The sequence below is a fragment of the Lytechinus pictus genome, chromosome 8 (genome assembly GCF_037042905.1).
Source record: "Lytechinus pictus isolate F3 Inbred chromosome 8, Lp3.0, whole genome shotgun sequence".
Lineage (NCBI taxonomy): Eukaryota > Metazoa > Echinodermata > Echinoidea > Temnopleuroida > Toxopneustidae > Lytechinus > Lytechinus pictus.
The window spans coordinates 18029308-18043042 of record NC_087252.1 but is presented as its reverse complement, the minus strand read 5'-3'; the positions used below and the strand labels follow the sequence as shown (position 1 = coordinate 18043042).

At 38.8% G+C, this 13735-nt stretch overlaps 1 protein-coding gene across 1 annotated transcript; it reads right to left on the bottom strand.

Annotated features, from left to right (window-relative positions):
• Positions 1–374: 374 nt before the first annotated feature.
• Positions 375–11666, bottom strand: LOC129266266 (zinc finger protein 569-like). Its single transcript, XM_064103694.1, has 6 exons — positions 11570–11666; positions 9390–9582; positions 8391–8572; positions 7530–8161; positions 6509–6758; positions 375–5298 (listed from the first exon to the last, which is right to left on the bottom strand). The coding sequence occupies exons 2-6, from the start codon at positions 9545–9547 to the stop codon at positions 3884–3886; spliced, it is 2637 nt and encodes an 878-aa protein (XP_063959764.1). The 5' UTR covers positions 9548–9582; positions 11570–11666; the 3' UTR covers positions 375–3883.
• Positions 11667–13735: the final 2069 nt, after the last annotated feature.

The following is a 13735-nucleotide window of genomic DNA, read 5'->3' as shown; positions in this document are numbered from 1 at the left end:
GTCTTGCGAAAAGTCATGCGCAACTTTACGAACAGCTTTATGAAACGGGCCACAGTGCCCAATGAAAGGGTCTTTGCATTGACAGTCTTTCGTGTTGCTGATTTACTATGCTGCAGCTTGCAAGATGCCTTTTCTAAATTCTTTACAAATCTATTACATAATGTCAAAGTAAGTATTTTTCTAAAGAATTGTTTCTGTCCACTTTTGTGGATAACATGGTTTGCAAATAATTTCTTAATGTGTCTCATATGGCACATCATAATAAATCAACAACGTGGAAAACGGTCCTTTGCAAGGCCATGTCGTGCAATCGGCCCCTGAATTCTACCTGGAGTGTGCTTAAAAAGTAACAATTTAGGAAAAAAAATCAACTTGCTTCAGGTTATTTTTTTTATTAACCATATTATATAAGATGACATCTTTATTTATAAATACAATGCAAATACTGTCCATCTGCAACGGGACAGACATGATCATTTGGCTTTTTGACAGGTTATGTAAGATCTTATTAGAACATTACACATGCTAAAAAAATTGCTATAGATAAGATACAATATAGTTAAATATACGACATGATCCTCTATAATTTCACTAGTCTTGGCACAAAACAATAACTGTTGTAGTTAAAAGTTCAATTTTCTAGTCCCACAGGGTAAAAATAATACTACAAATTTTCTATTCCATAGCCCTACTGTTTTATCTATATTTTCATCAACATTTGGGTTTCTTTTTGGCATATCAACAACTCATAGGTATTTTTGTAGCATTTTAAGCAATGCTTCATCAATTGATATAAAGGATTTTACAATTAAAAAAAATCCTTCATATCACAACGGCAAGAAGAATGCAAGGTATAGAGATAGATGTATATTGCATAAATATCTTTGAGAGTTGGTAAATGTCTAAGTTTGTACACACAGGAGCAGTACAGGATATTTTGATGGGGGGGGGGGGGGGGGGCGGCAGGAGGTGAAAAGACAACCTAAATGTCACATTTTTACCAATGATGTTATAAAGTATTTTCGGAGTTATTCCACCCAAGGATAAACCTTTCCTTTTTTTTGTTTTTTTGTTTCGTCTTCCTTCTTTCTTCCTTTTTCTCCTCTCATTTTTTCACCCCCCGTGAGTTACTCGAAAAATCACAGGGGGGAGATGTCAGTGGGCAACTTCACCCCCCCTGGCACTGGCCCTGTGTATGCAACTATTAACACTTATCAATAAAGTGATAATAGAAACATCAATGCATAAAATGACACTGAAAGGTGAAATTAATCCTGGCATGAAATTGGATAAACAAATGGAAGAAAAAAAATGAATGTTTGGCAAAATGCGTCAAGGAATATAACAGAGTTATTAATGCTTTAAGCATATTGTGATGCCACATGACATCAATTCAATATTTGGTCATAGGATAAATGGCAAGCTAAAACAAGTGGAATGCCTCTGGCCGTCTCACCTGGATCACGCGATTCAATATAGCAGCAGTGCTGATTTTGAAAACTACTATAACTTGCACAAGATGTTCAGTGATACTTGGTTACTCTTATTTCCACGTGCTATGAACTAGACCAATACACTTATAGAGATATGATGGCAATTCAACAAAAACCCCCAACGTGGCCAAAGTTCTTTGACCTTACATGACCTTTGACCTTGATCATGTGACCTGAAACTCGCACAGGATGTTCAGTGATACTTGATTAGTCTTATATCCAAGTTTCAAGAGTCAGATCCATCAACTTTCAAAGTTATGATGGTAATTCAACAGATACTCCCATTGTGCCCAAAGTTCATTGACCTTTGACCTTGGTCATGTGACCTAAAATGTGCACAGGATGTTCAGTGATACTTGATTACTCTTATATCCAAGTTTTATGAACTAGACCAACGCACTTTCAAATTTATGGCTGTAATTCAACAAATACCCCAATTTGGCCAAAGTTCATTGACCCTAAATGACCTTTGACCTTGATCATGTGACCTGAAACTTGCACAGGATGTTCAGTAATACTTGATTACTATTATGTCCAAGTTTCATGAATCAGATCCATAAACTTTCAAAGTTATGATGGTAATTCAACAGATACCCCCAATTCGGCCAAAGTTCATTGACCCTAAATGACCTTTGACCTTGGTCATGTGATGTCAAACTCTTGCAGGATGTTCAGTGATACTTGATTAACCTTATGTATAAGTTTCATGAACTAGGTCCATATATTTTCTAAGTTATGATGACATTTCAAAAACTTAACCTTAGGTTAAGATTTTGATGTTGATTCCCCCAACATGGTCTAAGTTCATTGACCCTAAATGACCTTTGACCTTGGTCATGTAACATGAAACTCAGGCAGGATGTTCAGTAATACTTGATTAACCTTATGGCCAAGTTTCATGAACTAGGTCCATATACTTTCTAAGTTATGCTGTCATTTCAAAAACTTAACCTCAGGTTAAGATTTGGTGTTGACGCCGCCGCCGCCGCCGTCGGAAAAGCGGCGCCTATAGTCTCACTCTGCTATGCAGGTGAGACAAAAACCTTGAATATCAAGATATTTCTGTATGAATATATGACATAAAACTATATTATAAAAAAAAAAACAAATACAAATAGAATAGTGCTTTCAGAGACTATAGCAATTTACCTATAAAAATGCCATGTTCTCTCTCTCAAGCTCTAAATCAAAAGCAAAAATATTATACGTATTGTTTATATACAATATCCCTGTAAATCTCTAAGAAACACAGGATTGTTTCATGCATAGTTAAAAAATGAAATAACAAGAGCCACAAATGGGGCATGGCAAGATTCACAGTTGATAAAATTTTGTTCTGGTTTGACTTATAGGCAAGTGTATTGGAGTTATTGTGAAAGGCTGTTTATATAAATGATCTAAGAACTTCACTGAAAAGCAATGGAGTCATGAAATAATAAATTAGTCAATTCTTATGGAGGTCACACGCACAATACATGGATAAGCGTGTATCGGCCCAAAAGTTTCAGCCATTATTCAGAATATTTTCAATATACTTGTAAAAAGTAGACATTGGATGAGCAACCATACTCCTATATTCTTTTAAAATATCATAAGAATTTGATAGCTCACAATGAACATTTCCAATGAGGCAACAACTTCTGTTTTCAGTTGTCATAATTTTGTTTTTTCATACTTCACTATCCTACGATGGAGATTGGAAGCAGAGTGAAGTGACATTTTTCAGGGGAAAAGAAAAAAAATTCAAAGGAAATTGAACATCTAGGAGCTCTGTCATATATACATGCCCCGAGCAATAAGACAGCATTTGGAATACATGTATACCCTTTCATAAAACAATCAGAAAAAAAGCTTAAATATTGATCACAATGATGGCGAATCAATCTTTATTAGGAGCAATTTAGAATTGCTTGGAAGCATACTATAAACATATTTGTTTCTTGAAAATATTATGATAAGAACGTTGAAAAGAGCAGTGGATTTTTGTTCTCATCAGCATATATTCAAACTTTTCAAAGACTATGTTTTATCATGTTGCATTCTAGGTATTAAGAACCCGGGAACAGGGTTATTAATGTCTAAGGTACAGAATGGGTTGAACAAGTACGACCCAAATTTGGTAATGTCACTCGATTGGTTCCACCAATGCAAGGAAGTGACCATTCTTTCTTTTCTTATTGTGTTCAAATTTCTGACATCCATCTATAAGTATAGGAATACCAGTTTGTAACTGGTACTATGAAATTGGAATCTGGATGGAACATTTTTAAAAATAACTCAGCCCTGCAAGGAAGAATGGGAAGTTTACTGAGTTTTTACTGCAGACCCATAGATCTCATCAGTTTCCTGTTACAACCTAACGATTAATTTCGATAGGTTTAATCCATTCCTCAAACATCAACTGGGTCTTTATCTGAAGGAGCAGCTAAAGCTTTGCGATCATGGCGAATCATGTGGGTGGACAGATGGTGGCTTAGGGCAAATTTCTGTTGACACACTGGACATTCGAATGGCTTCTCACCGGTATGTATGTGCATGTGAGACTGCAGTGAGCACTTGGTCCCAAAGGCACGTCCACACGTCAGGCAAACATGGGGTCGGATTCCTTTGTGGCACTTCTCGTGTCGCGACAGCGCTGTCTTATGCTTGAATGTCTTGTCGCAGAAGCTACAGTTAAGGAATACTGTCGGTGCCATGTGAACACGTCTCTTGTGTGTTGTCATGTATTTCCGTGTTCGGAATCCCTTGCCACAGATGTCACACTGGTAGGGTCGTTCACCGCGGTGTTCTGGAAGGTGGTTCTTGAGGGCGCTCTCTGAAGAGAAGGAACGTGGGCACTCCTCGCACTTGAAGGGGCGATCCAATGTGTGTTTTCGCCTGTGCACCATAAACCTGGTCTTTTCGATAAACGTCTGGGGACAAAACTCACACTTGTAACGACCACTGTTCGTATGCACAGTCATTTCGTGCTTGTACACCAAGTTGTGGGCAGAAAACTTCTTTGGACAGTACTTACATTTGAAGACCTTTGGTTTCTTGCTGGTAATTAGTATTCGCTTTCCAAGCATGTCCTTGGGGAGTTCTGGATGGAAAGGTTGAGGAGATTCCTCAGTCTCCTCTTCAGGTCCGACATACCTTGTCATCTGATCCTCAATGCTTCCTCTCATCCAACGAGTCCCAACAAAGATCTTATGGTCGTGTCGAAGGTGGTAAACATAACATCCTTTCCGCTTGAAGAACTTGTGGCACTTCTGACACTGGAATGATGACGAATCATGAGATAGCATGTGCTGTTTGAGAGCCCTTTGGTGCTTACACTCCAGTCCACACACCTCACAGATTGGTTTGATGTCTTTGGTCTCTTGGTGGAATGCTGAATGTTCTCTGAGGTGTCCTTCCGATGGGAATAGCTTACCGCATCTCTTACAAGAGAATCTCTTCATAAGGTCTCTTTTCTTACTTCTGTTAGCTCGACTGTCCCCAGCAGTGCTCTGTTTCCCGGTTTTCAAAGGAACATACTTCACTTGCAGGAACTTCTTGCTCTTCTCTTCTGTCAAGTTTTTCTTTGGTGTGTCCTCAGCAACAGGTTCCTCTGCTGCTGCATTCCCAGTTCTTGCCTCCTTCTTGCGGAAGGAAGTGATAAACTCGAGCCTCGGTGATGTGAAGATTTGAGATTGAACATTGACCTTCAAGTCGGCCACATTCCGTAAGTTCTCCTTGTCATGCTCAAACTTGAGATGTCTAGAGAGGCTCTTGGCGTTGGTGTAACGGCACTTACAATCTTGACATTGGAACATTTGGTTATCTGTTTGCAGAAAAAAGAGAAAAAGAGTATAGACGAATATGAACAGATAAAAAAATAAAAACAGAACAAAAACAATTAGTCAGCGGGACATCACCTTAGGGCTACATCCTTACTTATGGATCCTGCTGAGTATTGTCATAGAAGTAGGAGTGCATGTGTAGATGCAATCCAATATAAGAACCAAACACTTTGTACATGCATGTACGACAAACATTTTTCTCCATGTATCCTTCATTTTATGAACTTGCGAATAATAGTATACAAATAGCGAATAGGCATGAGTGCGATGGCGTAAGATTTCGCATGAGGTAAAAGAAAGATGAATAGAGTGTTTCTTTCTTTCACCGAATGCAAAATCTTGCACCATTGCAAGAATAAGAATATTCGCTATTATTTGTGTTGTACAACGCCTCGGAATCTAGCGAAAATATGCAAAAACAAGAGTTTTTCCCTGCAGTAATCTATGAAAAGGGAGCAAAAATATTGATAGCGAAAAGCCAAATCCCACAAGAGCACATGACCTATCCTAGTGCAGCATTGCGCATTTAGCCAGCAGGCTATGTACGCATATTTCATCTTCATTTTTTACTGAGCACAATGAATTGAATCGCATTATGTCATCACCTCCTAAAGCCGTGCAACGGTACATGTTGGACTGTACATTTTGGATGGTACGTCGTGTGTGCAACGGTACAAATGTTTGACATTCAGTCTCCCATTTGCTCGCGTACAACGAGCTAAGTAGGCGTTGTACAATGAGAAATGACCCATGATAACTGTCAAATATTATACAGAAACAAGAAAGAAGAAACAAATTGAGATGAGTCATTAGAGGAAGATCATCAAGGTAGGTCAGACATAAATATTCATGGGATTGCTCGCATACCCAAATCTACAAGAACATATGACATGTCACTCACTTCATGTGTAAGAGGAAAGATTTTCAGACTAGAACTGAATTATTAATATACACTTCCCTACACCTTCCTAAATGACAGTAGTCATTAGAACATCTATTTCATACTGCAACATCCATTAAATGAAGATTTTGAATATAGAAACTTTCATGAATTTCAGACCGGTTTAATGCAAACATATGTTTACAAGAATACAGAAAGGAAGTTGATATAAAATCATTGAGATATGAAAATTGCTTTATTCCTCCAAAATCTGAAATCTTAATTGAGGCATTTATCCAGCCAGATTTTACCTTGGTCTACCTGAAGTTCATCCAGACTGGTCTGGAATCCAACCCTCTTCCTGTACTCTGGACTATAGAAGACTCTAAGCTCTGTTCCTGATTTGATAGGTTTGGTGATACGGAAGTAGATATCCCCATAGGACTGAAAAGCTTCCATGTTCAGTTCCTTGGTGTTCCTGGCATACTGGACATGGTGCATCCAATTATCAGGGTCCATGGATCCGTCAAGATAGAACCAAGCTCTGCCTCGTACACATACCTGAGAGAAAAAGAATATGAGCAATGACTCTAAATGGCATAACCTAACCGATATCTACAATACTGCACTTCCGAGCAAGGCTGTAACTCAACTTCTCAAAAGGCTGGGCTGACTCAACCTAGTAGTCTATCCTTCCGATATACCGACCTGACCAATAAACTATCAGAATAACAAACCTGACTAATGAAAGAGACAGATTTGAACAAGAATAAAACAGTACAAGGGAGGTTGCTGTGCGATTGGATTTCAGTGTTACATATGAAACAATGCAGTATCACAGCTTCACAATCATGCTTCATAGTAGCATCCCCATTTGCTAAATGGAAAGGGGTACCACATGGCTCAGTTTTTGTACCTTTGCTATTCAATAAGGAAATTGTGATAGAATTGCTGTGATGAACTGATGGCAAAAGATGTTGATATGCACATGAGACAGGCACTCTCAATCCTTCTTGTATCCCATATTTTCATAGGATGCTGCCAAGGGCACTTTCATCTAAAAGTTCATCTTCACGAATTGTAGAGGTTTGCAAACATGACACGTATAAAAAAAAGGGGAGCACCAGTCACTTAGATAGCAAGTCACAGAAGTTGTATTGCAAATCCAATGCTGCTTATCATCTATAAAGTGACATACTGTGTAGAGCTTTACAACAGTATGGCTATACATATGATGGAGCACTGATTTACACAGAGACGTACTGGGCAAAATGGAGAATACATTTACTGCTGACACACGAGTCAATTGCACATTTATGATCTAGGACTTACTTCCCACGTTGATGGGTTGTAACAGCCTAAACCTTCTTTCACAAACTCTCCAGTGTACGGCCCAAACGTTTCTCCTTCTTCCAAGTCCTTTTGAGAAGTCACACCCTTTATCTTATTCTCCTCGCCCACCGATTGGATGAATGCCAGACCCGAAGGAAGACTCGATGGCTCTGCCCTCACACCTTCGGATTTCCAAATCTCGTCAAACAAAGGTTCTGTTTGACAGTACTTGGTGAAACTTGGGACATATTCCTTACGCCTGTGGTGCTGAACCTGAGGTTCAACAATCTGAACCATCGGTTGTGGAAGACTGTCCCTCTTTGTTCTTGTTCGAGGAGGACCCTTCTTCTTGCTGATGAGAGTTGTTGGTGAGACAGGATTTATATTGCTCACAGCAGGGTTGCAGTGAGGTGGTGTGGCATGCATGGTGCTTTGGGTTGCAGCAACACTGTTGCGTGTTGAGTTGGAGAGGTCTTCAATGAGGTAGCTTGGATCTTGTGAGGAGTTGAGAGTTGATGGCGGTTGCAGGGATGGTGGGGTTGCAACAGTGGCAGGCAGTGTTGTTGGAACCTGCTGGGGTTGTACAGCACCACTGGAAAGAGCTGCCTGGTAGTGAAGTGATGTGCTGTCCACTGATAATACAAACAGAATCAATGACTAGTGTAAGGTACAACTCCTCATTAATTACATGTATGTGTAAAATCTGAAGATTTCCTGAGATTTTACATCCAATGTTTACTTTAAAATTGTGCAGTTCATGGGCGAAGGCATTACTTCTGGTACATATAATTTCTCTTTTAATGTGAGGATCTCAAATTTTATAAGTTTTGTCCCCTGTTTTTCAGGTTTCCAAAAGTTTACCTTGCATAGCAGCTGCAAGGACATGATCATAGTTATGTCCTCTTTGTCCGGGGCTTTCCCTGTTGGTGATGGTCGTTGATCCCGAGGTGACAGAACTTCGAGACAGGTGAAGGCCTTCTGAACTGGGCACCTGTCCCGCCAGAGAAACTGGAGCTTGAAGAGAGTTGATGTATGGGGCCAATCTAGAATTAATGAAAGAGAGATAGAGAGATGAGAGACGGGAAATGTGAAGGACGAATGCCCGCGTCGAAGTGACCGAAGTTCTTCTCTGCAAATAAACTGAAATTCATCAGAACTCATGTGTGGAATAGTAATTGATTTCACATATAAAAAAAACAAGGTGGACCAGTGACTTAATCTACATGTCGGAAAGAAATAGTGCCAGGGGCAAGAGCTAAAACTTGCGGTGCCCCTTTTAACATCTGCCATTGGGAGCAAGCACTGTGAAACTTTCACCTTTTGATATTCGTAACTTCCTGGCCTGGTTGTTCATGACTATTTCAAGGAATTCTTTTTTGAATTAAAATCCTCTTTCTATCATTTTTTGGGGTTATCCCTCAATTTTTGCACCTCAAAGTTATGTCACCAAGGTAGGCAATCGACAGACATTTGTTTGTTCTAGCTAACCGGAGTCCATGGTACCCTGTCTGTATAGCATGGTGTGTTGGAGGGTACTGCTGGTGATGATAGTGTATACTGAGTCCATGGTATCCTGTCTGTATAGTATGGTGTGTTGGAGGGTACTGCTGGTGATGGTATAGTATACTACCCCACGTCAATGGTACCTTGTCAGTATAGCATGGTGTGTTGGAGGGTACTGCTGGTGATGGTAATGTTTAATAACGTGAGTCTATATTTATGGTACCCTGACTGGATAGCATGGTGTGTTGGAGGGTACTGCTGGTGTAGGTAAGGTATAGCCTACCCGAATCCATGGCACCCTGTCATTATAGAATGGTTTTATAGAGGGTACTGCTGGTGATGGTATTGTATACTAACCTAAGTCCATGGTACCCTGACTGGATAGCATGGTGTGGTGGTGGAGGATACTGCTGGTGATGATGGTACTGAAGTGGAGGCTGAATCTGAGGTTGCCCTTGGCCGCTTTCTTGGTTCGAACGGGTTTCCTGCTGGTCATGAATGTAATTGTACTCCATTGCCCAAACAGAGACCCTGCCTCTGCTGTTTTAAACTGAAAAATAAAGAGAGAATAGAAATAATTATGTGGGGTGTAATAATAATAACAATCCTTACTATAATTTGGCTAATCTTGTGTGTCCTTCCGTTTGTTTGACGGCGCTTTTCTACGTGGATTTCCACTCCATCGAGCAGGAATTTTTTTCTAAACATGGTTAAATTGTTCGCAGATTGTCATGAGGGGTTTGTTTGTGGTATTTTGGTCGCATTATTTAATTTTTTTTTAATTCATAACTATTTTGCATTCCTATTCGCAGCCCTGAGTAGAGCTTCAAAGTTCCCAGTCCCTTTTACCTCTCTCGGGTCAGCGAAATACAAAGCATGCATGGAATCATGCCGACCGTTGATTATCCAGGATTTCAAAAATTCTAATTGGAAAGGCTTGATTAAAGCACAACTTGTTGAAAGTAGAGGGCAGCAACACACGGCTGCCATTTTTTCCTCTCCGGCAGAAATTTTTTTTAAAGGAATAAATCGTCGGTAATGTATATTTTAGATATTTTCTTAGAATATGTATAGTATCAAAAGCAAGATTGGAGTCTAACAAAAATGTCAGAAGTTGTTAAATAAATCCCCTGGGGGGGCCACTTACATTGACGAGGGGATACCATGCGCGACCAAAAAAAACACGTAAAAAGGATGTCTTTTTCAAGATATGGCACGTTACGTACGTAACGTGATAAGGGTGTCAAAAACACAAAAATAATGAAAAAAAAATCTATTTCGCTAGGAAAGCTACCTGTTTAGGGTCAAATTTGCGGGGATGATAAAACAAAATTAAAATGTTTTATAAAGGATGTCCTTTTTGCACCAACACTACGTGTGTAGAGTCCGATTTGCGCGAGGTGTGGAAGCTGGGGCCGTACTAAACCAAATGGTGTGTAAACTGTAAAGGTAAAACTGACGACCGACGGACCCGTGACATAACAATAAAATATCGCTGTACTTGTTTAGGGGTTCACTTCAGGGAATACTTGCCAAGATTATCGGTTTGTTTCCAATACTTGTTAAGGGTAGGGTTTCAGACGCCAATACTTGTTAAGGGGTGCATTTTCAGAATATGGAAAATACGTGTTTTGGGTACTTTTCGAGACCCCTTGGTTGCGCATGGTATCCACCCGTCAATGGAAGTGGTCCCCCCCCCCCCCCCCCGGATAAATCCCCAGAAATGACGGAAATTCCTGTCTAGGCCGAGAGAACTTAACGTTACTGAAAAGATTCTAGATCTAGAAATCTATATTATAGCCTAGCCCTAGCCTAGGCTACTTAAAAAAACATTTAAAAGGCCCATGGAAGCCTAGACAGGAATAACTGTCATTTCTGGGGATTTATTAAACAATTTCTGACATTTTACTTTAATTGGTGAGTGGAGCCAAAGCAGTTCAGCGGAACCAAAATACAGAGACTTAACTAAAGAAGTGAAGCTAATGGAAGCCATACAATGCAAATCTTAATCTTTTAATTTTATCACAATTAACATCTCGCTCTTCGTATTCTTTATAATTTCTCGAGATCTATCTGTCTCTGATTTTCCCACAGTCTCTCTCATTTTTCCCACTGTCTGTCTCTCTTTACTCACTTTAGTTTCATTTTCCCCACTGACACTGTTCGTCTGTCTCTCTCTCATTCATTTTCCTGTGTGGGTCTCTTTCTTTCCCCTCCCTCTCTCATTTTCATCACTGTCTGTCTGACTCATTTTTCCCACCACTGTTTCTGTCTCACTCATTTTATCACCCCCCCCCCACCCTTTCTCTCACTCACTTCTTTTCGACATCCCGCTGTACACTGTCCCACATATGCTTTTTTGTGTTATTATTGATCATCAGACTGATTAGGCCCATCGGTTTTCAGCTAAATTTCATGATTTCACGAAGACAACTTTATTTCAAGATCTAGATCTATAACAATATGGTGGCAATTGACCTTGATTTTGAAGACTTTCTCACGAAATAACTGTTAGTGTTGCAACTACTTTCTTTTACCTTTAATCACTTGCTCACTTTAACAATTGTTCACTGCTGCAATCAGGCTGTGCCTTTAATAGTGTATGCATGACGTTCCAGTGCAGTGGACCCGTGTACTTGTCTGTGGACGGACGTAACGTACCGCACAAAAATTGAAGCCGTGGAAAAATAAACAGCGCAAAACAAAAACGAAAAAAGTAGACTCTTTCAGTCTTTGTCTATTCATTTTTTGTTGGTTTGTGATTGTTATTGCAAATCCATCAAATTATGACTATTATTGTTTTCTTCTATTATAACAATTATATGTAATTTTTGTTGCTTTTTTAAATAAAAAAAAAATTGCTCCTTTTTTTTTTGGGAGGGGGGGGGGGTGGACTTGGAGCCCTTAAATAATATAGAGCTGGTATCCGATATGAATAATTTTGCCTTTTTATTGTTTTCGTTTGTTCTGTTTTTATTGTTCAATCTCCTCGGACTGAGGCAACTTGCACCCCCCTTTGAGATCAAGAGAGAACATATACTTCGTTACTAGAAATGTTAACAATATTGATAACGTCACCGCACTGTGCCACAAACAATAATCCTCCATGGACTGCATGGTAAGGGTGGGGGGGGGGGGTGGGGACCAACAGGTAGGCGACATAATGTTATTTCATTGAAAGGGGGATTATATATGCAAGTACACCAGTAAAATATATATCTTTTAATTTTATCATCTTTCTGCTTCTTTCTTGCATAAATTATTCCTCTTTTTCTTCTTCTCCTCTATTTTCTAGTTGAAACATTATTTCGAGTCTCAAAGTCCAGGAAAGTTAACACTTTAGGAGGGGGGGATGTTGAACTAGAAATATACAGGTACCATCATCTTCATTCCATCTTGCATCGACAATCTCATCAGGATCTAATTATATAACAATATCCGAATTGTCATGCCGTTTCTTCAATGTTCATATGATTCATTAGTACGATCTACAATGATTATATTCATTAAAGGATCGAAAAGTTCACCCCAACAAAAAGTCGATTTGAATAAAAAGATAAAAATCCAACAGGCATAAAACTGAAAATTTCAACAAAATCGGATGTAAAATAAGAAAGATAGATTTTAAAATTTTGCTTAATTTCACAAAACAGTTATATGCACATCGCGGTCGGTATGCAAATGAGGGGACTGATGACATCACTCACTCTTTCCTTTGTATTGTATTACATGAAATATTCTAATTTTCTCTCATTGTTTTGTGAAACAAAGTTTTATTTCTCCCTGAACATGTGGAATTAACATTGTTTAACATTTTATGGTTGAGTCAAGTTGGTCCTTTTTTCAAATATGTGAAAATTGAAATATTGTATAATTCAAACTATAAAAAAAACAAAATAGTGAGGGACATGTGACTAAATTTTGCATATAGCTATTTTGTGAAAAATAAGTGAAACTTAAAAATGTCATAACTTTCTTGTTTTACATCCGATTTTAATAAAATTGTCAGCATTATGCTTGTATGATTTTTCTCAATTGATTCAAATTAACAATTTTCTGGGGTGGACTTGACCTTAAATTGGTATATGACATACCTGGGCAAAACAAAAAGCAAAAAAAAATCTTGTTTTGGATGTTGACTACAATCAGTTCAAGACAATCAAGTAAACAAATAAAATGGGGGGAAAAGGGCAATTTTTGTAGAACTCGACATCACTAGTCACAGGACAGGTTAACTTTCTACCAGAGGTACACTCTAAATTCCAAGGATTTAAACCTTGTTGATTTAAATATAAATCTAAAAGATTTGAATTTTAAATCTTTTGAAATTTAAAAGTTAATCCTCAAGGATTAAAATAAATTCAAAATTCTACTGGTCACTATTCACAGCTGATCTGGATTTATTTTAAATCCTTGAAATTTATTAGAGTGTATGTTATCAAAGATCATTATCTGTGAATTCACTGAAATAACCCGGCCTCAGTCCAATTGTAATAACTTTCCAAGATTGTTATAATGAGGAAGAGCACAAATGAAGGGCATACTCCAGGGGCCTCGGCAGAAAAAGTTGAACTGAAATAAGCCTGCATTTTGACCTTGGGAGAGGGGGGCTTCAGCCCCCTAACTTTTTTCAAAAACCACGTACAAAACGTAAAAGTGACCATAGGATTGTGATTTTTTGCTTGGTCAGCCCTCCCCCCTCT

Coding starts and splice junctions, on each gene's coding strand:
- LOC129266266 (XM_064103694.1), bottom strand. CDS start 9,547: ATGGAGTACAATTACATTCATGACCAGCAGGAAACCCGTTCGAACCAA. Junction 8,162..8,390: donor CCTTGCAGCTGCTATGCAAG/GTAAACTTTTGG, acceptor TTGTATTATCAG/TGGACAGCACATCACTTCAC. Junction 5,299..6,508: donor TGAACTTCAGGTAGACCAAG/GTAAAATCTGGC, acceptor TTCTGCAAACAG/ATAACCAAATGTTCCAATGT.